General features: G+C 41.6%; 1 protein-coding gene across 4 annotated transcripts in view; it reads left to right on the top strand.

The window, feature by feature from the left end:
• Window positions 1-27,151, top strand: part of Ralgps2 (Ral GEF with PH domain and SH3 binding motif 2) — a 140,420-nt gene that overhangs the window by 32,342 nt on the left and 80,927 nt on the right. For all 4 annotated transcript variants that reach the window (XM_051147638.1, XM_051147637.1, XM_051147639.1 and 1 more), the window contains exons 3-6: window positions 5,731-5,835; window positions 6,799-6,849; window positions 22,668-22,751; window positions 26,156-26,245. In XM_051147638.1, coding sequence (XP_051003595.1) covers window positions 5,731-5,835; window positions 6,799-6,849; window positions 22,668-22,751; window positions 26,156-26,245 — 330 coding nt within the window. The remainder of the gene's footprint in view (window positions 1-5,730; window positions 5,836-6,798; window positions 6,850-22,667; window positions 22,752-26,155; window positions 26,246-27,151) is intronic.

Below are 27,151 nucleotides of genomic sequence, written 5' to 3'. Positions count from 1 at the left end.
TTGGTAAAGGAGAAAGGCTCTCCCTCTCTGGGGACCAGGGGAGGGGAATAGGAGGAAAGAGGGAGGGAAGATGGGACAGGGAAGAGATGAAAGGGGCGGGGGAGGGGGTAAAGTTGGCATGTAAATTGAATAAATTAAAAAAAAAAAAGACCTTAGGACCTCATGCTTGGAGAGCAAGCTCTCTTACCCACAGAACCATTTCTAGAGGTTTTGTTTGTTTGTTTGTTTGTTTATTAATTTGTTTTGAAACAGGATCTCACTGTGTAGCCTTGGCTAGCCAGAGGGTCACTTTATAGACCAGTGTGCTCTTGAACTCACAGAAATCATCCTGTTTCCACCTCCCAAGGGCTAGGATTAAAGGGCATGAGCCACCACGCCTGAATTTTTTTTATTTTTAAACTGCGTTTTGTTATCAGCATTTTAATTGCACCGTACAACTACTTTATCTACATAAGACACTTGAAAATAATAACAAACACTGACTGCATAAAGTCTGTACTAGGGTTAGGATTAAAAGAGACTGCTTTGGGGTGTTCTTCTATAACATGCCCTTTAGGGCACCTTTCATGCAGTGACTTTAGAACTGTTGGAGATCAGGGCTGCTATGTGGGAAGTGAAAGAGTTTTGCTTTTTGCTGGTGTAGCTTAGGGTGGGGATAGGTGGCTAAGACTGAGCTAGGAAGTCAGTTCTTGCATTCATGTGTTGTGATTCTATTTCTTCCGCACTATGGTATTTTATATTTTGCTTTGTGTACAACTTAGCATTTCCTACTGTTTTAGTTTTTCTTTCTATGGTGGAAGAGAATACTGTTTAATTCTTTGATCCCCTGGCCTCAGAGATCTTTAACTGTCTGACAAGCCCTTTTCTGCCAACTGTGACTAACAGGACAGTTCCATAGCTTCCTGTTTAAATGTATAGATTTTTGCTGTTGTTGTTTTGTTTATTTGAGTTGCGTTGGGCGTCACACCCTTTTGTTACAACAGAGATTCTGCCAGCAAGCCCAAAATTAGAGTCTTATGTGTACGCATGGGAGTTGTATCCCTTTTTTACATATTCTCTTTGTTAGAAGGAAGTCACAGATCCTGCCCACAGTGAAGGGATAAAAATTATTAAGGATGTTTTGTTTTAACATGTCACATCTTACGGACCCAGGCTCACCTCAAGCCACTGTATAGCCAAGAACTTCCTGCCTCTACTTCCCAAACGCTTGGATTACAGCTGTGCTGCCATGCCTGCTTTCACTTTCTGTTTTTTGTTTGTTTGTTTGGTTTTGGTTTTTTCCTGATTCATTTAACTGAAATTTAATAGTAATTAGTATTTTTTCCTTTTAGGAGTTACTATATTTTAGTGTGTGGATGTGTGTGTGCATGTGTGAGCATTCCACATGAGTGCAGATACCCTTGGAGGACAGATGAGCATGTCAGGTCACCTGGAGCTGGAGTTATGCATGGTGTGAGCCTACCTACATGGATGCTGGGCCTGGGTCCCCTGGAAGAGCAGGAAGCACTCTTAACTGCTGAGATCTCTCTCAAGCCCCTAATTAATTTAAAATACAGCTCTTAAACTGTCCATACACTGCTGGTGCCCACTAACTTTCGATGCTCCCACAGCTAGCCTTTCATCCAGAGCTTGCCTCAGTCAGTCCCCTCCTTAGTCTACTCTGGACCTGTTGGTGTGTGTACGAGGCCAGAAGCAGTGTGGTGGTTGTCCTCTGTCATTCTCTGTTTATGTTTCAGACAGGGTCTGTCCTAGTTTGCTTTCTGTTGCTATGGTAAGTCACTTACTGAAACTAACTTGGGGTGGAAAGGTTTGTTTAGTTTATAGATAATAGTCCATCTTTGAAGGAAGAGAAGATAGGAGTTTGAAGTAGAGACTGGAAGAGTGCTACTTACTGGCGTGCTCCCTTTGGCCTTGCTTAGTTTGCTGTCTCAGGCAGCCCTGGCTCACCTGTCTAGGGACAGAGCCAGGCTCAGCGGGCTGGGCCCTCCCCCATACATCATCAGTCAAGACAATCCCCACAGACATGCCCACATCTGAGGTTCCCTCTTCCCAGATGACTCTAGTTTGTGTCAAGTTGGACAGTAAAAGCTAACCAGTATAGGGGCGTTGACTATACCCTGGGCTCGCCAGTTCAGCTGGACTAGCTGGCTGGCCAGCAAGCTCCATGGCTCCTCTCGTCTCCACTGCTCCCGTGATGGGGTGACACTGGTTGCCTTGGCAAGGACCCAAGCTCAGGCCCTCATGCTTGCACAACCACTTTACCTACTGAGCCATCTTCCCAGGCCTACAGATTTTCTTTCTAATGGATTTAATTCCCATTAGTAGTCTGTGAAAGCCAACATTCTGTTCAGAGAACATCACATTTTATTGATGTTTAATAGGCAGTTGGCTTTTCCCCCTAATGTTGCAACTTGCCTGTCGGGGGTTCCACGTGAGATTTCTCTGGTGCTTTCCTTTCTCACTATGTAGAAAAGAAAATTTGTCTTTCAAGATATATTTCAAATACTGTGTGTTTAACAAATACTTTTCCAGTCCTATAAACAGATTGGAGTTATTTTTGTAACTATAAACAACTTGCATTTTCTTGTATAAATTTCTGCATAGCTTTTCTTTCTTGAGACAGATTATGTGTTTACTTGTTATAGCATGACCATATTTTTTTCTTTTTTCTCTTTTCTTGAGACAGGGTTTCTCTATGTAACCATGGATGTCCTGGACTAGCTTTGTAGACTCGATTTGTAGACCAGACTGGCCTCAAACTCAGAGAGATCTGCCTGCCTCTTCCTACCCTAGTGCTGGGATTACAGGCGTGCACCACTGGATCAGGCTTATAATCATATTTCTCAAATATCTCATGTGTATGTGGTCAGTGTGTTTGTAACTGTATCCAGAGATACCTGTGCTAGTTCAGTGCAAGCAGTGTACAAATAGCAAATAAAATAGATCATTTTACTTGTGCAAAACTTTATTTCTTCTCCTATAAGTAAGTAGTTTATGTTAGGCTTAGAGTAATAAATATACTGCACTATTTGAGAAGTAAGGTCAAAAGGTCTACCTTTTAAATAGTTCTACTGTAGCAAGACAATAAAATTTAAAATGTGTATTTTTCACTTCATTTTAAGCTTTAGATTTGTTAATATATCAATGCAGATTGATAAAGTGCTAAGTGGTAAATTGGTGGATAAAATACTTAACCTGAATCACTTGACTTCTTCCTAATACGCTCTGTGGCTTTTACGCCACTTATTCGTCAAACAAGCCAGTCCATTATTTATAAATTCAGCTTCATTCAAGCTCTCAGGACACAGGCAGAATGCAGCCATATTCTTGGCCAAAATATCACACACACAGTTCTAGCCCAGTTCCCAGCTGAGTGCTCATTCCCTTCTTAGGCCTCATGGTCAGTGCCCCCACCAGCTTTGTCTCTGTCAGCATTTTCTCTAATTAGCCTCCACTAGAACAGCCCACTTAGTTCTGGTGACAATGATCACTGGCTTAGCCACCAGAAATTCCAGACTCTTTACATTCCTACCACACAACAGTTGCAAAGTCTCAAATCCACGCAGTCAGGACTATCACAGCACCAAGCTCACTTCTGGTACTGTTTTCTAACCCGATTTCGTTTCCTGTTGCTGTGATAGAATACCTGTACTGTAGCTCCCTGCAACTCTAGGGAGAAGGGCCTTGTTTGGCTCACAATTCCCGCTTACAGTCTATGACTGTGGGGAGGTCAGAGCTGTGCAGACTCCAAGCTGGGTGTGTCACGGTACATCCTTACTCAAAAGCAGAAAGCAGTGAGTATATACACTCATGCTGGTGTTCAGCTCACCTCCTCCATTTTTACACCAGCCAGGGTTTTCTGGCCTCTCTTTGGGGGTCCAGCCCTTGTCCACGGTGCCAAGCCTTAGTTCTCTCCAAGACTCCTTGGTCCTGGGCCTTCCGCTGCTGCTGAGGCTGCACCTGGCCTTTCTGCAAGAACTCCAACCCAACCGTGAGGTGCAAGGTGTCAGCTACTGCCCATGACCCCTACTTGCCTTCAGCCCTGGTACCATGTGGGACACTCTTGTCATGTTCAGCTTCCAGCTTGAGATTTAGCCTTGCCCCACTGTGTGCTGTCTACCTAGGAAACACTTCCAGGAAGTTGTGCCCCAGTGGTGCTGCACCCCTAATGGTCACCGATGGTCTTCAGCGCAGGTTCACGCCTGTAGATTCTTAGTCCAGAGCAGCAGGTTAACAGCCTGATAGCTATGCTTTCTTTGTTCTAAACATTACAAGCCAGACTTCCATAGTCTTCATTTTCTTTCAGCATTCTTATCTTCTAAGCTCCTGTAGAACAGACCTGTAAACTCTGAGCGTTCAAATGGCTTTTCTAGCCCAAAGCTCCAGAATTCTTCGAAAAGCAACTGGTCTGTCACAGCAACAGCCCCACTCTTCTGGCACCAGGTTATTGCACTTGCTTTCTGTTGGTATGATAGATAAATAATGAGACCAAAAACAACTGACAGAGGAAAGGGTTTAGTTCATTTTACAGGTTGAGTGAAATTGGGCAAGAACTCAAGAAAGAAAACTGGAGGCAGGAACTGCAGTAGATTCCTTGAAGAAAGCTGCTTGCTGGCTTGTTCCCAGGCCCTCTCTCCCAGGGTTCTCACACAGCCCGGACCCATTTGCCTAGGGGTGGTGCATCCCTACTGGCTGGACCCTCCTACATCAATTAGCCGTCAAGAAAATGCTTCACAGACGCGCTACAGGCCAATCTGATGGGGGCAGTTCTTAATTAATTTCCCTCTTACCAGGTGTGTTGACAGCCAGGATCAGCCATTAACATATATTAAAAGTATGAGCGGCTTATGCCATTATTTAATAAATGGAGTTCTGAATATTTTCCTGTAGTTTTGCTACAAGAGTATTTACTGTTTCTTCTAGTTCTAAGAGTTATAGTCACGCCTTGCATGGTGGCATTTTGGTCAGTAGCAACTTGATGTATAGCAGTGGTCCCATGATCGTGTTGTAGCCACGGTGGATTGTGAGTCAGCTGTGTGGAACTAATAATTGGCATGCTTGTTGGACAACACTGACAGCCTCTGGCCTGCTGCGTTGTGCATGGCTTAGGATGCACAGTGTTCTTGTTTCTGCACCTCATGTTACAACTGGGGAAGATCAGAATGTTTGAGTGACTTAGACAGGAGCAACAGCAAAAATACAAAGCTTTAAACATTTCTGGCTCTTACATAGCATAAAACATGCTCTACCCAGCTTCCCTACGTCTTTATATAGCATTCCCCCAGCGAAACGTGCTCTACCCAGCTTCCTACGTCTTTTATTGCGCAGTGTTCTTTCTTCCTCAGTGTGTGTGTGTGTGTGTGTGTACGTGTTCGTGTGGTGCACACATGGACACCAGCAGTTGATGTAGGTGTGTCTTCACTCACTCTCTGATTTATTTTTGAGAGAGCCTATAACTGAACCTGTAGCTGGTCTGACTGGCCAACAAGCTCCACTGGGTCCTCCTGTCCCTGTGCGCTGCCTAGCCCTGGGTTCTAGAAGTGCACACTCTGCCTACCTTCACATGGATGTTGGAGACTCTGAGCTCAGCCCTCTTGTTTCTACAGCAGACATTTACCACTTGACCAGCGCTCAGCCCCAGAGTTCTTGGTTTTTCAAGGCCTGTCTACTTTCTGTGGCACAGGGTGTGAGACGGTGTTTTAAAGGCTGCTTTTTCTTCCATCTTGACAGAAAAGTAGCAGCTCTGAGTCGTTAAGCGAGAAGGGTTCTGAATTGAAGAAGAGCTTTGATGCTGTGGTATTTGATGTTCTTAAGGTTACACCAGAAGAATACGCGGTAAGCTCCCTGCTTCTCGCTTTCCAGTTTTTGCACACGGTTTGTATACTTGTGTTTTTACTGAATTACAATTTGTGGCCACACTGGAAGAGGCGTTTACTTTTCAAAACTGGATCTAGGAATTGTTGGAGAATAGCCCAAGTATGGAGCAAGAGAAGGATGAGGTGGGAGGTAAGGATGACTTTCTTTTAAAGGGCAACTTCTTTTTACCCTTTCTACTTGGTAACAGCTGGTAAGCACTTGGTCACTACCTTTGCTGACTCACCAAGACGCTTTGTTAATATGGTCACAAGGACTTTTTTTTTAAAACTGTTTTGTAAACTTAAAAGTTGAGAGATTTAAAAAAAAAAAAAAAAGTTGAGAGATTTCTCAATCATTGGAATATCATGAAATTATCTAGAAAATCTTTTCAACTGACGTAAGTGTTCATTTATTTAGGTTTTTTGGGCTCCTTTTGTTAACTGAGTACACTGCTTCTTTGTATGACTATTACATTCCAGGAATAAATTGTTCTTGTTTGTAGTATGTGTTTACCCTTCTCTGATTTCTACTCAGAGGTTTTATCACGTGCATTAGTTTAGTTGTGTGAGAAGGAGGTGCACACAGCGTGGTGCATGTGTGCAGTTCAGAGAGCAACTTTAGAGTTGGTTTTCTGCCTCTGGTGTGTGGGGACTAGGGATTGAACTCAGGTCATCAGACTCTGTGCTGAGAGACCTGCTGAGCCATCTAACAGACGGCAGTGCCAAAATATTTCCCTTTTCCAGCCTTACCTAAGAAGGAAATAACTAGGAATAATTATATTTAATGGCACAAAGACTAAATTTTCTATTTTCCTTAAGTCCTTAAAGATTATGTATTCAGTAATTTAGTATGGAGTAGAAATTTTATTTTGAATAAATTTTGTATCATAGAGTTCCAAAGAAATTGCCATTCACAACAAAACCAAACCACTTTGTCTTTCAGGGTCAGATAACACTAATGGATGTTCCAGTGTTTAAGGCTATTCAGCCAGATGTAAGTAGTTTTAAGACTTTCCTTAAATATAGCTGATAAACCATAGTATCTTAAGATGCTTAAGGAATTAACATCGTAGTTTGTGTTAATCATTGAATGTCTAAGGCCTGTAGTGTAACTTACCTGTGTTCATTCAGTCCTCAGGGACTGAGATGGCGGCCATCATAGTACATCTGTCACTCATGAATGACATGCTTGAGTCACTCGGCTAATCTGAGTTCATTACTGAAGGAAGTAATAGACTCACAGAAGTGAAATGATTTACTCAGGGGTTTGAGGCTTTTTAATAGGAAAGTGGAAATTAGACATAACTTAGTAATCTTTCCTTCTACCTTAATTTTATGTAATGTGACTATGTTATTTGAGCTTATGTAATTTTTTTTAAATTATGGTATGTTCTTATGTGATGTCAGTGATGTGGGTGCATGTGTAGAGGTCAGAGGGCAACTTTTATAGGGCCAGTTCTCTCTGTCCACCTGCGTGTGGAGCTAGGCTGTGCAGCCCCTGCATTGACACGTTTGAGTGGGATCAAGAAAGCACCCCACCAATAAAATAAAGGAACTAATATTACATATCTGCCCCCTCAATGTTAGCACACATGTGTATAAGCTTGTGCATTTACAGCTTATCATCTTAAAGGCCTGTGTATCAAGGCTTTATTGATGAAGGAATAGTGACAGTTATCCTTTATATACAACTGTCTTAGTTTGTTCTGTAGTTCTATAACAAAATGTCTGTTGCTGTGTGCTTTATATAGGAGGCTTATTTAGATATAGTTTTAAAGGCTGAAAGTCTAGGACCAGGAGGTGTTACCTGTTGGGCCTCAAGGGAAGGCCACAGAGGCTGCCTCATGTTGTGGCAGAAAAGTAGAAAAGGAAATGGCTGTTGTCTTTATGACAGTCCACTTCTGAAGAGCTACCTCACTCCTTGTGTGTGTCCCTGTGCTAAGTACAAGACTCCACCTCTTAAAGCTTCTCCCATCTCCCTACACTGGAGACTCCGCCATAGCACGTGTGCCAGGCACATTCAAGTCATACCCAAACTGTAATAATAGCTCAGTGTTGACATTGGGCTTAGACTTGGAAAAGACAGTTTTTGCTTTTAGTGAAGAGTAATATATACTTGATCTTTTAATTAATTAATTAATTAATTTTTTTTCTTCCAATGGAACCAGTTTGATAATTCGTGATTGGCTCTTTGGGAGTACCATGCGGTATTTGTTGTGTTATATACAAGTCTGTAGTGACCCTGAGCACTGCAATAACTAACAAGCCCAGTACACTTGAAGTGTAGACAGGCTGGTATCATGGCTTTTTCCAAGGAGGCTACTGAATCTGTTAGTATCTCAAGTTTGCTGCCTGTCAAGGGAAGGGAGGGAGCTGGCTGCATAGTCTTAGGCCCTGTCATTTCCATAAGCCTGTGCTCTCTTTCTCTTCAGTGCAGAGGGGTTCAAAGTAGAGCTGCCGAGTTAATAGCGGACAGAGAGGAATTGTGCACTTTATAAATAGTGGGCAAAACAAAAGCCCTGGAGTATTCATTTCTGTTATTCTTGACAAAAATTGCCTTCCCCCATCTTGAATTTACAGTCTCCTAAGAATCATTTTTCCTTTTGAATAAAATACATTTATTATTGCTCTTTCACGTGACTCATGGTAACCCATGGAAAGCTGATGTCCTTTATTTAACTGCATTGTGTTGTAGTCACATTACAAAGTCAAAAGGAAAGGTGAAATCAGTTGGTGATTTTATTTAACCTACAACATCCAAAGTGTTCCAGCTTGTAATCGGGACACAGTTTTTATTGAGATTCTTTATACTTTTCCCTATGCTGAGTTTTCTGGGTCCCAGGGTTGTCTCTGGATGACATCATGTTTTTACCTGGAGCTGCTCCCTGTCAGGTGTTTAGGAATCGATGACTAAGAGCATGAGCGTTGTATACTAGATCATTATCTGAAGACATACACGTCCATTTTAAGAGGATTTTCCCCTTCCTTGGGACATTAAACAATACCTTTTGAACCTTCAGGTATCCCTTAACTTTACTTCTTCAGTAAATTTAACAAAATCCTCTTGATTCCTACTCCCCCATCCTTTTGAGATGAGGTCTTAGGTAGCCCAGGCTAGCCTCAAGCTCAGTATATATGACTGAAGACATGCAACTCTGACCGTTCTTCATCCACCTCCTAAGTGCTGGGATCATAGGTGCTCACTATGGTACCCAACACTGTTGACTTTGTTTTACCTTCATAAATACCTAGTTTACTATGCTGAGTTTTCTGGGTCCCAGGGTTGTCTCTGGATGACATCATGTTTTTACCTGGAGCTGCTCCCTGTCAGGTGTTTAGGAATCGATGACTAAGAGCATGAGCGTTGTATACTAGATCATTATCTGAAGACATACACGTCCATTTTAAGAGGATTTTCCCTTCCTTGGGACATTAAACAATACCTTTTGAACCTTCAGGTATCCCTTAACTTTACTTCTTCAGTAAATTTAACAAAATCCTCTTGATTCCTACTCCCCCATCCTTTTGAGATGAGGTCTTAGGTAGCCCAGGCTAGCCTCAAGCTCAGTATATATGACTGAAGACATGCAACTCTGACCGTTCTTCATCCACCTCCTAAGTGCTGGGATCATAGGTGCTCACTACAGTACCCAACACTGTTGACTTTGTTTTACCTTCATAAATACCTAGTTTACTTATTGTCAGCACCTCAGTCTAAGAAACCATCTTGTCTCCACAGAGTCAAAGCAGTGCCTTTTCACTTGGTCTGTGTGTACTGGTCATTTTCATGTCACTGTGCCCGCATATCCATCAGAATCAACTTTGTGGAGGAAAGACCTGGGCTTGTGGTGTGAGTGAGCCTGGCCTGCTGGGGAAAACATGATGGAACAGCAGTTGGTAGGCCATAGAGCAGAGAAAAGGGCATCCTGGCACTCAGCTGCCCCCTTTCCCCGTTCTCTTACTCCCTCAGCCCATGGTACAGCGGGCTTTTAGTTAATTATTGTTGGAAAACCCCCACATACACACCTGGACGTATGTTACATCCGTCTTCTGAATGACTTTAAACCCATTGCATTGACAGTACAGGTAAACCATCACAGGGGTTTCTGCTTTGTCTGGCTTCTGAGGTCTGTTCTATCAGGTCACCATGGTAAGCAACACTGAAACGTGCTCACGTGACCTCTGCTCAACCCTCCACAGTGGTTTCACTTGCTTTGAGGATAAAGGAAAACCATTACAGTGGGATCTGAATCTCTACATCACTTTGCCTTTTTCTAAACACATTTTCTACTCTTTCTGGTCTACCACAATTAATTCCTTTAGTCCTTCATCATGGACTCTGTGTCCACCTTGAGTTATCAGGCAAAGTTAGACGTTTTTCTCATCCTTTGGCTCTCCTGACATCTTACAGTGGCCGTTTGTGTTGTGATGCAATAAGCAGACCGAGTGCCGGTTACGTGTTTGGCACTGCTTAGCTGCTGGAGATGCAGCAGTAAGCCTACACTGACATTTGCCCCCCAGATTGTATGTTCTAGTGAAGGGAGTTAAACAGTGACATGTGAAAACTAAAGAGGGGAGCGCATAGGACATGAGGCGCAGAGGGGCCTCAGTTCTAGATGGGATCATCAAGAAGACTTCCTCAAGAAACAAAGTCCTTAAGGAGGTGGATTGCATACCATTGGGGTGTTTCCATCAGGAACAAGCTAGCGAAGGCTAGTGGCCCACAGCCTTCCGAGCTGGGTGAAAGGGCTCTGAACAAGGGATGAAGTTGAGCGAGGGGCTAGATGGGCATGCTACCTGGGAAGCTGTCACTCTGATGAAGATGGTAAGCCGTTGGGGAAGTTATTTAATTATGTGCATGTTCACATTGAGTACAAGTGCCCACAGAGGTCAGGAATCAAACTCGGGTTCTCTGCAAGAGCAGTACATACTGTTTTGTTTTGTTTTTGTTTTTTGAGACAGGATTTCTCTGTGTAGCCTTGGCTGTCCTGGCCTGGCTTTGTAGACCAGGCTGGCCTCGAACTCACAGAGATCCACTCCCCTCCTCCACCCGTGTACTGGGATTAAAGACATGCAGCTCTGTGCCCAGCTTGAAGTACAGATTCTTAACCACTGAGCCATTTCTCCAGCCAAGCATTGGAAGATTTTAAGCAGAAGAGTAATGTTTTTTTATTTAGATGTTAAGTAGCTCCAGCTCTTTACAAAATACGAAGGAAGGTGAGCATAGCTGGGGAAGAGAAGCAGTAGGAAGGAACAAATCAAGGAGGTAACATGAGAGACACATGTGCTTGTGTCAGAGTACAAGTGAAAGAGATAGTGAGAGCTTGGGGAGTCATGGGGACACTAGAGTGTTTGGTCTCATATCAAATGAGAATAGTTGCTATTCCCTGAAGTGAGGGGTTATAATGTCTGTATTGCACTGCTGCTGTTCATACAGAACGTAATGTGTAGTGCTGGACCAAGCCTGAGCAACAGGTTTGGAGGCAAGGGCAGCCGTGTGGCTTTGGACTTCCTTAATTTTACATGTCTGTTAAACCTTTCCAAGGAGACAGTTTAGTCAGGCAGTGTGTAGTGGTATTTACAGTCTAAGCCATTGATTTAAATGTGGAAGGTACCAGTGTAAAGATGCTGTGTGTACACGTGAGGGGGCTGAGGATAGTCAGTATAATATGTGCTTCAGCACCAGGCCCTGGGTTCAATCCCCCTAGCTCCCCACCCCCAAGCCCTGTAAAATAAATGTGGATAGGATTGCTAGAAAGTGCACATAGACGAGTCCCGCACAGTGATGTGTAGCAACTGCCGAAGAGATCAAGCGGCTAAAAATAAAAAAAGATTTACTTACTTACTTACTTACTTATTATGTATATAGTGTTCTGTCTGCATGTGTGCCTGCAGGCCAGAAGAAGACACCAGATCTCATTACAGATGGTTGTGAGCCACCATGTGGCTGTTGGGAATTGAACTCGGGACCTCTAGAAGAGCAGTTAGTGCTCTTAACCACCGAGGCATCTCTCCAGCCTGCATGCAGCCTTTGAGTCTTGTGCTGCCTGACTGTTGCTACTTCTCCTCCTGATTTGAAGCATGAAGATGGGGATTGACTGTTTTGTATACTGTTTGGTCTGACTTTTAGTAAGACCTCAATATCTAGAATAAGAAAATGAAAGCAGTGTTTAGGAAGTACTCAAGGAGTGGAAGTTTAACAAATTGATAGAAATAGCTATTGGGGAACACGTTGACACCAGAATATTCTTGTTAGGCATTTGTCTCATTGAATCACAAAATTACTTTAAGTGTGCCAGCATATATAGGATGCATGCCAAAAGAATGCTTGTAATTTCAGTATGAACTATGAAAGACATACACAAGGCTAAAAGAACTGTACGGTAAGATTCCTGTGAACGAGCCAGCCCTGTTAAAGCCCTTGTGTACCCTCATACCCAGGTGAACACAGTCTGGTAGGAGACTGTATCATTCCTGTCTAATCTGCCGTATTTTCCCAGGTATAGGCGTTGCTTAATAATACGTGCTGTTTGAAGTTTCAGATCTTCAAACTGATGTGAATGGCATTCCATTGCTTTTGTGTTTGGGTTGCCTTTTATGCTTAGCGTCGTTAGCTAGCATCCTTCATGATTCGTGTACTTGAGTGTATTAGTCACTGGGCTGTAGAGCACAAGCATCTTGGAAATTACTGACACCACTGAATAGTTTTTGAAATGTTAATTATTATGTCAAAACTCTTGCTACTGATACATTTTAGAAAACTTAAGCTGTGATATCAGCTAATTTATTTGCTTTTTATAAATAATCTTTATATTTTAAATTTATATACTTTATATATATGTATATATATATTACTTAGATATGGTGCTAAATACTACACTTACTAAGGAATGAAAGACTTTTCTTATTAAACATAAGATATTACAGAGAAGTAGTGGCTATCTCTGAGCCTGAAACAACTCTTTTTTATTTTCATTTGTCTATTATTCCAAATTTGAATTCTACATAAACCTTATATAAACTTTATAAGAATAATACACATAGACATACTTCATGAAAGTCTTTATAACACTTACACTATCCAAAACTGATTTTCCTAAGTAAGTTCATCTTTTGTCTGTAGCTGGCCCTCTCCTAGAATCCCACTTTTTGCATGCTAAGCAAGCACCTTGGTATATGTTGCTAATTTGTAGGCTCAACCAAACTAGGACAAAATATTTGCAGAAAAAATAGTTCTAACAACTGTTGACATGACATGTACATGTATTACAAATAGTCTAGGCATTGTGTAAAGTATATAGAGGATGTCTGTGTATTACATTAACCTCGTTTTATATGAAGGACTGGTATACAGGGCAGCTGTGTCCTGTGTCAGGTGATTCACTCACATTGCCTCACCTTTACAATCTGTCATGCAGAATCAGGACTTCACTGTTCTCTCTGCTAGTACTCACCTCATCAATGCCAACACAGTGATACGGTTACTGTCGCTGGGAAGGAAGTTGTGAGTCGTCCAGCGTCTACCCTCACAGTGTTAGCAGGTCCTCTCTTCATCCACAGTTAACACTTTGCACTGCCAGCTGCTATATGCTTTGCTTCTGCCTTTAAATCCCTATCCAGCACACAGTTCTACATAAATCCTTTCATTTACCTATCTTTATTTTTAAAGGAGTGCTGGGAAACAAACTCAGGGCCTTGCACACACTGAGACACTTCACCCCTAGATGCTAAATTTCCTCTCCTCACCGCTCCTTCCCCCTTCTCCTGTCTTCTCACACACATCCCTTTCTTTTTTCTTTCTTTCTTTCTTTCTCTTTTTTTTTTTAAGGGATAAAGGGTTTGTTTTATTTTTGTTCAGTTTCTGAGGGTTTAATACACCATGGCAAAGTTGATACACTTAGGTCAGCATTGTCCAGAAAGTGGACAAAAGGAAAGTGCCAGCACTCTATAATTTTTTTTAAAGATTTATTTACTTTTATTTTCTGTATGTGTTTTCCCCGCATATGTATATCTGCAACACATGTGTGCAGTACCTGTGGAGACCAGAGGACAGTGCTGGATTCCCTGTACTGTTCTTGGAGTTATAGACCATGTGGGCACTGGTAACCCAACCGAGCCCTCTGCAAGAGCAGTGAGTGCTCTCAGCCTCTCAGCCATCTCTCCAGCCACCTACATATTTAAGTATTTCATTTCACTTACTTTTGCCTTTGAATTACAAAATAAAATTTCTTAGAATTATTAGAACAAGGAGCCAAAAGTTGCATTTTTTTTCAGCTTTGCCATTCATGAATTATGCCACTAATATATTCCATATCCTTGACTTTAAAAAGGCGTCTTTAGCATGGAAAAAAAGGGGTGGGGTAGTACTTGAAACTGCCAAATCTTTGAGTAAATCTCAGAAGTATGTGATTTCAGAACCAGAGTTGTTAGTGGTGCGTAGTTGTAGCGGTCAGGAGAGCTTCTGTCAAAACTGCAGCCATCTTTAGAAGTGGTCACAGTAGAAAGGCCACCACAAGTCACATGCTTATGGATTGGGGTTCTGTCACCTGTACAGTGGCAAGAAATTTTATCTGGCTTAGTAGCAAGAAACTGAGTCTTGTTTAGTGATAACTTGAAGTGGTAATCATTTCCAGTTCCTTAGCGTGTTTGGAGCCATTCTTACAGAAGTTTATAGTACTACCATGTGGATTCTAAAAGTGACACTCTTGCTGTGGGTAGAGGTTTTTGGAGGTTTTGTGGTTTTTGTTTTGGCTTGGTTTTCCCCCCCTCTACTAATGTAGAATTTAATTTTAGATTTCTTCCCTAATGCTGAATTTTCCAATACGGATTAAGGACAAAAAGTTAGCTGGAAGGCTCTATACATTCATTAATTTCTAATACAGTCTCTGGCACGCAGCTCCTACTAAAGCTTTTCTCACATCCACGGCTCTCCTAGGTATGATTTCTCTTTGGACCGTGAAGAAATCTCTTATACATTCACAGGGCCTTTCTGTGATTTAGCTCATGTTGAAGAAGCTTTGACTGTATTCTGAAAGTTCTTCATTGTATTAATTATTCTTCTGTTGCTATGAAAAAAAATTCCATGACCAAGGCATATAAGAAGGAGTCTATCTAGACTTATGGTTCCAGAGGGCTAAGAGTGTCATGGAGGGGAAGTGTGGCAGCAGACAGCAGGTGTGGCTGTTGTAGTGAGAAGCGGAGGGCTGGTTTCTGGGACTGCCAGCACAAAGCTGAGAGACAGAAGAGCTGTAGGTGAGGGTTTTACTCTCAACCCCCCACACTCTGACCCCCCCCCCCCCCCCCCGCCCACTCTGTGGCATACTTCCTCCAGCAAAACCAGACCGCCTAACCCCCTAGACAGTACCACCAGCTGGGAGCCAGACATTGAAATGCCTGAGACTATGGGGCATATTTATTATGCAAACCACCATATCCCTCCTAAGTACATTCCTAGGATTGGAGTCGTTCTGTCTGTTTTGAATTCTCTGATGGTCTATAAAGCTTATGTTCTTCTGAAGTCACTGATGCAGTTATAGCACTAGTGGAGTTTCTCTTCAGGGTGAGTTTTGTAATACTCAGTATAGGGTGAGCTTGCCAGAAAGCTAGCTTAGAGTCCAGTTGTGACTCTATATATTTTCATACACCTTAATTAAGGGTTGAATTGTATTTGAAATCTGCATTATAGTCATTACTCTGGATAACGGCTGCCTCTTAGAAGGTTTCTGTTGCCGTGATCAAAAAAAAAAAAAAAAAAAAAAAAAAAAAACTGTCAAGGTGGCTTACAGAAGGCAGGGCTCCATTGGCCTCACAGTTCCAGCGGGAGAGAAGCCCATCACCATCTTGGCAGAGAGGCTGGTGGCAAGCAGGCATGGTGCTGGGAGTAGCAGCAGCAGAGAGCTCGCATCCTGCTCCACAAATGAAATAGATACTCACTGGGGATAGCTGGAGGCTTTGGAAACAAACCCTTCCCCATTGACACACCTCCAACACGGCCACACCCCCTAGTCCTTCCTAGGGGTGACCAAGTCAGGACCAAGTAGTCAGAAACCTTATAGGGGACATTCATTCCCACCACACAAGGTTCTCAAGTATTCTTAGAGGACAGGGTCCACCTAAAAGCTTTCTAGCAAACATTACACCTGCTGAAGAAAATTCCACACTTTAATTCCATCCAATCACAGAGCAAAATGTTTGGGAAAAGCAGTTCTGTCTGTACTGTGTATATATAGACTTCTTTCCCTGGCATTATGCAGTAGTCCGAATATGAAGATCCTAAGGAGTGTGAGACAATTTGGATTTTTTCTGTTCATATTCTGAAATTAGAAAACTTCAAATGTAAAAACCCTTCTTGCCCGAGCCGTTCATGTAAGACATATAATTAACTTGTATAAAATACAACACAATCCATTGCCAATGCTTCACTATCACTGGGGATGTAAATTTACTTAAAAACTGTTATAGGTGATTTAATATTATCATCCAAAATACTTCAGTATGGGATAAGGCTGAATAAGCCTGCAGGTGCATTGTGTTAGGTATTGTAAGTAACCTAGGGGTGCTTTAAAGTGTAGTGGAGGGCATGCAGAGGTCATGTACAAATCTAATAATTTTTATGTTTTTTTTTTCCTAATTGGAGGGAGGTCCTAGAACTAATCCTCCATTGGACACTTAAAACAGTATCAGTTTTAGTACTACGAGGAGTAAGTGTGTGTTGAGACACACTAGAGATTTTGGGAGAGTGATAGCTAAATTAGGGGAACACTAATTATGAATTTTATTAAAACATTTCTGAAAATTTTATCATTTGAGACATTTCTTGCAGAATGTGTAAAAAGCATTCTCTGCAAATATTTTTGTGTCTACCAAAAGACTATAATCTAAGCAACATACAAAATTTTAACAGAAATAAGCTTTTTAATAAAAATAATCATTACATTAAAAATGTAAGCAAGTCATGGACTTAGAGAATAGGCACTGTGAAAAGTCTTGTATGCTAGAATAATAATGTAGGCGCTCTGTTAGAAGCCCCGTGCAGCCAGCCGTCAGTTGTGTGTCTGCTGGTCCTCACCTGGAGCGTCTTAGCATATAGGAAGGTCAGGCTTCCATTAGGACCAGGGAAGGCAAAGAAGAAAGTTGTTTTGGCATCTGCATCTGTGGAAGCAGAAATAGCTTCTGACTTTATCCCTGATCTCCTTAGCGGGGCCTGGGAGGTGGGAAGGAAGACCTGAGTACATTAGAAAGGAGGGCCAGTGTTCTTAACTTATCCTGTTACGTTGCATAGTTTCGGTTTTTGTTCTAATTAAAAATGCAAGCATAATGGATGGAATTCCATCTGTGGTGGTGACTTCTATATAGCCATATAAACTGGGTACAAATGGATGTCATATCTCTTTAAAGCTTACACTGTGAGCACAGAGCTACCTCAGCAACAGTTAGCCTCATGGACATCCTCTGTCCTAGTTGCTTCCCTCACCCCCAGTCTTTGGATTCCACTGTTTCCTTTCCTCCTTCAGTCTGTCTACATGCTGGTCTATATTGGCCTTTTCTCTTCTTCTGTCTATAGGTAACCCTACATCATCACCCTTAGAACAGTCCTTTTAAGAGTGTTGGAACCTACAAGACGTAAGAGAAGCTGTGACTCCTGTGAATTGAGTCATTCTCTCATAGGGTAGGTGGTCATCAGTTGTGGGGTTTTGCCCTCCCTGTGCTTCTGAAATATATGCAACTGAAAATTGATCGTAATAGTAAATTATTCACAGCGAATCCATGTGTATTCTGAAATGCATTTTAGCAACTATTACGATTGTTATATATATCTGAGGCATTTATAGAAGATTCTCTTTCCTGGCTGAGTTAAAATGGCTAGTTAAGCACATTAGAACAAACTGTTTGGGGACTGCGGGAGGGTTACTTACACAGCATGCCCAAACAGCCCTGTGCGTTCTTGACTAGGCCCTGACAGAGCCTTGTGAGAGCCGCTAGGTCACTTGACCTAGGTCCCTTGTTCGTGTGAAGTGCTTTAGTACAGGCTTCTGTGTGACCAAAGCCAGTATAAAGATGACAGGTACAGCAAAACACAGTTGTTGTGTCATACTGTAGTGTCATTTGTAGGAAGGTCCTAGAGTCTGAAACAAGAAGAGAAAAGAGACTATAGGGCTGTTTTAAATGTTCTGTTTTGCTCTGAGGAGGTCAGGTAATTACAGTTTGACCATTCACTTCGAATGGTCAGAATCTGACTAAGCAACAACCAACCAAATGAATTGTTCTATGCAGAGTAGCTGGTCCTCGATTTTCTGACTGAGCTGCCCTCAGCCACCAAGTAGCCTTTGGTACATTTTAGGCTGTTTATTCAGAATAACCAAAGACTTGTGAGGTGAGAAAGGTTCTGAAAGGTGTTCTTTCATAAGGAAGGGAGAGTAGAGAAAGAAAAAAAGAATAGAAAAGAAGGAAAAGATTTTAAGGGTATGGTAGTGCCTGGTTATAATACTAGCACTTGGAAGGCTGAGGCAGGGGATTGCAGTGAGTTCGAGGCCAGTGTGGGGCTACATAGCAAGACTTCGTCTCACAAATGCTTTGTCTTTAGATTGTGTTGCATTAGTAAAGTAAGCTAGGAGCTGCTGTTGAGGCTCCCTCCCTTTCTCCCTCCCCTCATCCCTCCCTCCCTCACCCCCCTCCCCGAGATCCCAGGGCTGCTTGAGTGTGTGGGGGTGGGCCAGTACACAGCACAGAGGCACAGATCAACAGCACATGGCCTCCTTAAAAGATTTATTTGTTTTTATTTTATGTGGCTGGGTATTTTGTCTGTGCACCATGTGCATGCAATGCCTGTAAAGGCCAGGAGAATGTCCCTGGAACTGCAGTTACAGAAGGTCGTTAGCTGGCGTGTGTGTGCTGGGAACTGAACCCAGGTCCTCTGCAAGATCAACAAGTGCTGTTAACTGCTGAGCCATCTCTAGCCCATGCACTTTTTTTTTTTTTTAAGTAGATGCATGCTGCAGTGTCTGTGTGGGAGCTGAGCATTGAACTTGCGTCCTCATGATGACATGACAAGTACTTTACCGACTGAGCCATCTTTCCAGCCATGTGTAGCCTATTTTAATGTTCTCAAGACAAGGGAACTTTTTTTCCTCATGTAGAAATAAGGGACTGTTGGGAGATAGGTAGAGCAGGGAAAAATTATCTTTAAATCCAGGCAGCTATAAGTGCAGGTCAAGATTTAAGAAGAAAGTGGTGAGCCCTGGTACAATTCTAGCTTTGTAACTCATTAAGTGGATTTCCACTTTAAAACAAATTTTAACATAGGAAGTTGTAAAAAAAAAAATAATAATGCAGATATTAAAGATTTATAGGAAGTTACAAAACCTGTACAGAGAAATCCCCTATACCCTTTACCTGGTTTTTCTTGCAGTTCCATCTTGACTGTAGCACTCCATCAAAATAAGAAAGTGCTGTTTGTGCCATGTATGTCATGTGGTTCTGTGATATTTCATTATGCATGCAGACCTGTGCTACTTACATACCGGAAACAACTCTCCCTTCACCTTGGAGCTTTCCCTCCCACTATCCTTTTTAGGCTATAGCTAACCTCCTGCCCCTCACCACCACCCCCCCATCCTGCCTTTCTTGACTGCTCCCTCTTCTCTAGTGGAATCTGTCCTCTGCTCTTGACTGTCCCTAAGAGCCCAGTATTTCTCCTTCCTGTTAATCAGTGGGTTTCCTACAAGGACTTGCCTACCTTGAAGATCCTACATCTTCTGTTTTTCTTCATTGGTGTTGAGAAATGAACCTAGGGCCTCATGCATGCTAAGCATAAGGTCTGCCACCAACTGCGCCCTCAGCTGCCCCCTTCCTCTTTAAGTCTGTGTGTGTGTCTGTGTGTGTGTCTGTGTGTCTGTGTGTGTGTGTCTGTGTGTGTGTTGCACATGTAGGTTTCTGCATGCCACAAACACTTGTACAGGCCAGAGAACAACTTGCAGGCTTTCCTACCCTCTGAGATTGAACTCAGGTTAGGCAGCAAGCAGCTTTACCCCATCCCCTTCCTTAGTTTGCTAGTCTGTTTTGAGCTTATATCTACCTGCTCTCTGAGAATGAGTACACACATACAATTTCTCTGAGGACCCTCTTGTCTGAAAGGGTCTCTAGTCTTTATCAAGGTTTTATTTTGCTGCATGTAGAATTCTATAACTTGAAGTTGTTGCTTTCAGTTTCCTAATAGTGTTGTCTCAATAATTTGTACTTTAGAAATAATTCATGAGATTTTGTTGTTGTTTTTCATTTCTTAGTCTACTAGGTCCTTTAAGAAAAAAAAATTTTTTTATGTTATGCTTTGGCTCCCCCTGCACATACTTCATCCATGTACTGCGCCACAGGAAAATCAATAGCTATCTTACAGTCTTGGCCATTTTCTTGAATAGTTATTTTCTTGGGTCTTTTAAGGTTCTTGTTATTTAAATGTTAACACATTGATTCTTAGTTAATATCAAATTAGTACCTTGGTGGGTTTTGCCAACTGAGCTCTTAGAGGAACAAGTGAATCTGTCTGTCCATTCATCCGTCTGTCAATCCATCCATGTCTAGAAAGAGTATTTACTAAAGTGACTTACAGGTGGTGTTCCAGCTAGCCCAACAATGGTGTCTACCAACAGACAGTCCAAGAATCTAGTAGCTGTTGAGTCCAGGGGGCTGATGTCTCAGCTGGTCTTATGTACAGGCTGGAGTCCTGAAGAAGGAGCCTCCAAAGCCGGTGAAGGGATGGACTTGCCGTGGAGAGTGCAGACAAGCAGGCAGAAAGCAAAAGCCTCCATCTTCCGTGTCCTTCGTGTAGGCGGCCACAAGACGGTGTGTCAGAGTAAAGGTGGATCTTACCTCAAAAGATCTGGATTAGGTGCATCTACTATATATAATGGTCTAATTGAGAAAATCCTTCACAGGCGAACCTGGTGGCTTTGGTTTTAGTTAATTCCAGATGTAGTCAACTTGATAACCAAGAACAGTCATCTTAAGCCCACCTCTTGTCAACTTGACTCACAATCATACCTCCTTATTTCATGCTTAATTTCCAAAGAAAAATAATAGCCAGGTAACAGTGATGCCTAACATGGTATAACTACATACATACATAACATACAGACTACAAACTCCTTATAAACTTCAGAATAAGTGGCAGTGTTCCTTAAGAGACAGTCTTTCTCAAGAATTAAATACAAGAACCGCTGATATTCTCCTACGTGATGGTACCCTATATAATAAAGAAATCAGGGGAAATACACAAATACATGCACAAACACATTCTTAACAAAATGACAGGTGTAATAACTTTTCTCACCTATCAAAGAGTAATGATAATATCTTTTTCTTTCTCAGATTTCCTTTGTTGTCTACCCAAAAGGTTTTTCCCTTTCTGTATGGGTCCTTTCTCTGGTGGTTTTTGCTATATTGTAGAACACCTCTGGTAGTCTTGAAATCTGTGTACAGAAACTGTTCTTTAAAATCAAATGAATTCAGTCTGTTAGCATACACCTGTCAGTATTTTTAAATGGTGGCATACATTAGCCATATGTATATGCTTCATTTACATTCAATAGATATGGCAGTGATAACCATACTTTTGAAGCAGCAAGGCAGAAGTGCTATTTTGAGCTATCTGTACCAGTTGTAATGTGAAACAAAAATGTAATTTCTTTTTGTATCACAAAAGTACATATATTGTGCTGTACTTTGAAGCCTACATTTATAAATATAAAGGAGTCACTTGTTTTTATTTTATATTTTGTTTTATCTGGATGGGTGTTTTGCCTGAAACCAGATCTGTATGCTGCTTGAGTGTCTGATGCCCACAGAGCCCAGAAGAGGGCATTGATTCTCCTGGAATGGGATTCACAGACAGCTGTGAGCCACCATGCAGATGCTGGTTGTCAGACCCAGGCCCTCTGTAAGATCTGAGCCACCTCCAGCCAGAGTGGTTCATTTTCAATAGAGGGCATTAATGTAAAATTAAAATCTTTTTCTTTTAATACAAGATCTTGAGCCATTTGAATTTTATTCTTAGACCATTGTGGTTATGAAGGACTCCTTTACTAAAGAGGTTTCTTCAAATATATAAAACCAACAACTGTCAGGTCAAAGAATGAGATGTTTAAAAAGCTTAAATTGTGGGGCTGGGAGTTGGCTCACTGGAACCTGAATTAAATCCCCAGCACCCACGTAAAAAAAACAAACAGACAAACAAAACCAGACCAGTAGCACATGTCTGAAAATCTGAGCCCTTGGTTGGGGGTGGGTAAAGGGACAGGTGGAACCTGGGGTTGGGTGGGGGTGGCTGACTAACGCCAAGCCAGTCTAGCTGAAATGGGAGCTCCAGGCTTAGTGAGAGACCATCTCAGAAACCCAGTGTAGGCCTCTCACTATAAATCCACATATCCATTAGCATGTGCACACACATACATAACATCATACACTATAAAAAGGAAGAAAGAAGAAGCTAGTTGTGGGAGGCTTTGTGTGATTTAATAGTTTTGACAGTCCACAGTGTTTATTATGTGCTATGGGATATTCAACTTTGTCTCTCAGAGATCACCCCATCATACTCTACCTGTGAAATACATTTGCCTGTATTCTTTTAGATAGTAATTTTATGTATATAGTCTAATAAAATTTGTTTTAGCTTTTACAAAATAACTAATATTGTTAGATGTTCCTATTTGTTGTTCCAGAAAAGAACATATAGTCTTTACTGTTTAAATTCTCTAATGTATGAAAACTGAGTTATTTCTTACATTTAATTTATGTTTAGTTTTTATTTTAATCTTCTAGGAGCTTTCAAGTTGTGGATGGAATAAAAAAGAAAAATACAGTTCTGCACCAAATGCAGTTGCTTTTACAAGAAGATTTAATCATGTGAGTTGTGCTAATTGGGTGAGGGAGGGCATGGCTGTGTTGGGTTGTGCATGCTCTCGTGGAAGCCAGAGATTACTCGTGTCTCCTTGTATTTCTCTTCGTCACCACCACCCCGTTTTTAAGACAGAGACTCGGTGAACTTGGAGCATGTGGATTGACTATACCAATAAGTGCCCAGAATCCTCCTCCTGCAGATGCCCCTCCTCTACCTTGTTCTGTCTACCCAGCCTTTTACATGAATGCTTGAGATCCAAACTCAAGTTCTCATGTTTGTGCAGCATACTGTTTGCCCACTGATGGTCTTCCTGGCCCTTCCCTTCCCTTGCTTATTTTATTTTTTGAGTCAGGGTCTTGTGTTGTTCAATCTAACCCTGAACTTGGTATGTAATTGACCATGACCATGACCTCCTGACCCTCCTGCCTCTGCCTGCTGAGTGCTGGGATGGCAGTCATGTGTCACAGCGCCTGCTACATCTTCTGTTTGTATTTGCTAACTTGACTATGATTCTCATAGATGTAACAGGAATACTGTATTTGTATCAACAAGTTGGAAGCCATGCTTGCTTTTCATCTTTGTAAAATACACCCTTATATAATGTATAACTTTTGTGTCCTTCTTCATTGATGGTTCTTGGAGGCATACACCCAATGCAGGGAGCTCTAATTCATTTAATCATTGATGGTCACCGCTTTGTAGGCTAAGTTCAGCTACTCTCGACACTAAAATGTTTTCTGAATTTTTGGCCTTTGTGAAGAATGTTGCTGTGAATATTCTGAGTCATTTGTTGTACAGGAGCCATAGGTTCTCTAGGCAGAGACTTCTAGCCATCACTGCCCTGGGTTTTTCTGATTTTTAAATGTCGGTGTTTTTAGGACCTGTTAATCTACAATTTCCTCCTTTATTGTTTTTTAATTATTATTATTATTTACATATGGATGAACCCACACATATTGACTATTGGGTGTTAACTGTAAGCTAGCCGCTGGTTTCAAAGGTTTGGCCAGTTTTGGTCTCCTTGGCAAGAGTTACAGGTTGCATTGTGTTTATCTATCAGGAGGTACTTGGCATCTGGTTGTCTTTTCATGGTGTTAGTAGTTGTTTGTTAAGTGCATCTAACTGAGGGTATTAGAGGTGTAGTCTCATTTCATTCTCTCTATTCACAGTTTAGACTGCTTGGTGCTGTGCTTTGAATGAGGGTGATCCTCGGGTCAATGTGTGTGAATGCTTAGTCCCTGATAGAGCATCTGTTGAGGAAGGGTCAGGGAGTATGGCCTTTTTAGTGGGGGTGTGTCCCTGGGGGAGGACTCTTTACAGGACCAGAGCGTCGCCGCGCGACGAGCGCTTTGCTCTCCTCGCTCGCGCGCGGCTCCTCGCGCTCTCTCTCTCTCTCTCTCTCTCTCTCTCTCTTCTCTCCTTCCTCTCGCGCTCCCATCTCCTCCTCTCTCTCTCTCTCTCTCTCTCTCTCTCTCTCTCTCTCTCTCTGCCCCCTGAGGCTGCTGCTCCATGCCTGTCTGCTTCCTGCCTTGCGTATGGACTAACCTTCTCACCTGTAATTCAGTGCTTTGGAGTTGCCTTGGTCATGGTGTCTCCTCACAGCATAGAACATTGACTAAGACACTTTGGGGTTGGTATTTTTCATACCTGTAGTTTGTTTATACAGACCATTATTTTAAAGGAAGCACGCAAGGACTGAAGCTTGATTCTTTCCTGTTATTTGGTAGTGCTAAAGATAATGAGTTGATGTTCCATCATCTTTAGCTAGTAACCACATAGTTTTCTGCTTCTGTCCTGTCCCCCTCTACTTCTCAGTTGTCACATTGTTCCGTTTTCAGCTTGTAGGTGGCATTACAGCTGTCTCATTGAAACCCAGGACTCCGTGATTGTTGCACCTGGCAAGCCGATTTTCCTTCACCTCTTCTGTAATGCGTTTGCATGTCCTTTCTCCCACACCCTTGGGCATCTTGTAGTTTACTCACTTGCTTTATCCTGTGCCACAAACCATAATCTAAGAATAATAGTCATTGGATATTTCTGATCTGCAAGTGCAAGCCTGACATGCTCAAAAACCCAAAATGCACCAGTGTGACACCACAAGGAGACCTTTGTACCTGACTTCATAGAAGAGGTGCATTCCCACTATTGAATAAAATTGCCTTTAGCTATGGTATAAGATGTATATGAAACCTAAATGAGTTTAGTGTTGAGACTTGGCTCTCATCCCCAAGACATCTCATGTTTATACAAGTCCTCCAAAACCATAAGCATTTCCTTTGAGTAAGGTATATTCAACCTGTATGCTAAGGCCCAGCCCCCAGCACGATGTGGAAAGCAGGTGGCTCACAGGCGCACTCTCTGTTCCCCCCTGCCCATTTGGATAGCTGAGCTCTGTACAGTCTGAGTGCATAGGTGGTGTAGAGCAAGCTCTGTTTTAATCTTAGTTTTGGGAATAAGTATTTAGTGCCTACTCGTGCTTATTTTGATGCTATCATCATTTTTATTGTCCAAAACTTGCTCTCAGGTAGCTCATTGGACAATAATGCCACCATACCTGGCAAGAATTTGGATTTTTAAAATCATATTTATCTTAAAATGGGTCTAACATGAAATTTAATTAAGTTGTTGATTATGCACTTCAGATGTAAATTAGTTGCTTATGTTTGCTAGTTCCTATTATAAATATTTGTAGTTTAACTTCTGCTAGTTCATAAGATCTTGTTAGGATCAGGAAGCATTGTTGTTATTAGTATAAGAAGTGCTATAATGGCTTTGTAAAATATGTAATTTTATGTTAACATAAATCACAAAATGCATATAATTATACATACACACATACATGTTGACAGCTGTTTACAGGTGGAAATTCCAAGAAAAATCTAAAATGTTTCTCCTTTTGTGGTGAGGAAATACAGGCTATGACATCATGACTCTTTCACTAAGACTCTTAACTGTGTTTTGTTTTTAGATTTAAGTTTGAACCAACTTAAAATACTTAGATTATATGTTTGCAGTACATGAATTAATGCATACTATATACATACTATATAATTTGATAAGCAACTAATTTGATCAAATTTAATAATGTTATAGACCTAATCTGCATCCAGTGGATGTCTGTAGAATTTTGTGTGGGTGTGGGTGTGCACTCAGTCACAGGTTTAGTCATGTTTCAGTGCTGGGAATTGAAATCTGAACCTCTGGAATAGTAGTAGCCAATGATCTTAATCACTTTTAATATGAAGTTTTTATTTTATATTTCATGGCATTTTCGTTTAGTTGTAAGAAAACCATAGTCAAGGATAGGAGAAAGTGTTTTTAAAATAACTATAGGAAATATATCAAGAGGAATTTAATGTTAATCTTAATCTTGATAACTCCTTGATTATTTTTTAATTTTTATTTTCAGGTAAGCTTTTGGGTTGTTAGAGAGATTCTCCATGCTCAAACATTGAAAATAAGAGCAGAAGTTTTGAGCCACTATATTAAAACTGCTAAGGTAAATATGGCTTGATCTGTTGCTCACTCATTCAGAAATGTGACTATCTGTGATCCTGGAAAATAACACCTGTTAAGCACATTGAATGCCTCTTTTCTCTACCTTTTCCTTTATTCTTGGTCACCCCTTCCCCATTTTTATAGACAGGTTAGATTATGGCAAATGATAATATTTGTAAACTCACAGAGTATGTTGAGGTGATGGAGAAAGTCATTTATGATTTAGTTGGAGAATACCTAGTGCTTTTTGTTACTGGGGTTTCTGTTTGTTTTTATTTATTTATTTAAATTATGAAAAAACCCACCCAGCTATATATAAAATAAGACTGTTTAGGCTGGAGAGATGGCCTGGTGGTTAAGAGCACTTCTAGAGGACTCAGGTTCACTTCCCAGAAGCCCATTGGTGACTTGATGCCTCCTCCTGACTTCCACAGGCACCAGGCACTCAAGTGGTACACGGTCACCCTTGTATGCAAAACACTTATATACATAACATAAAAACACATAAACCTTAATAAATGATACTATGCCAGGCGTGGTGGCGCACGCCTTTAATCCCAGCACTCGGGAGGCAGAGGCAGGCGGATCGCTGTGAGTTCGAGGCCAGCCTGGTCTACAAAGTGAGTCCAGGACAGCCAAGGCTACACAGAGAAACCCTGTCTCAAACCCCCCCCCACACACACACACACACAAAACAAACGATACTATTTTGAGACAATTTTGCATTACACTAGGCTGACCTTGAACTCTGTCCCCCCTGCCTCTGACTTCCAATACTAGGATTATAGGTATGAACCACCATGCCTTCATAGACTGTAGTTTAAGAGAGTAGTATTTATGATGCTAACAGGTACACTGGGGAGTTACTGAGAGGCATAGGTAAATAGAGTTGGAGAAACAGCTTGGT

Source organism: Acomys russatus, chromosome 6 (genome assembly GCF_903995435.1).
Source record: "Acomys russatus chromosome 6, mAcoRus1.1, whole genome shotgun sequence".
Classification (NCBI taxonomy): Eukaryota; Metazoa; Chordata; class Mammalia; order Rodentia; family Muridae; genus Acomys; species Acomys russatus.
This window is presented reverse-complemented; position numbering and strand designations above follow the sequence as displayed.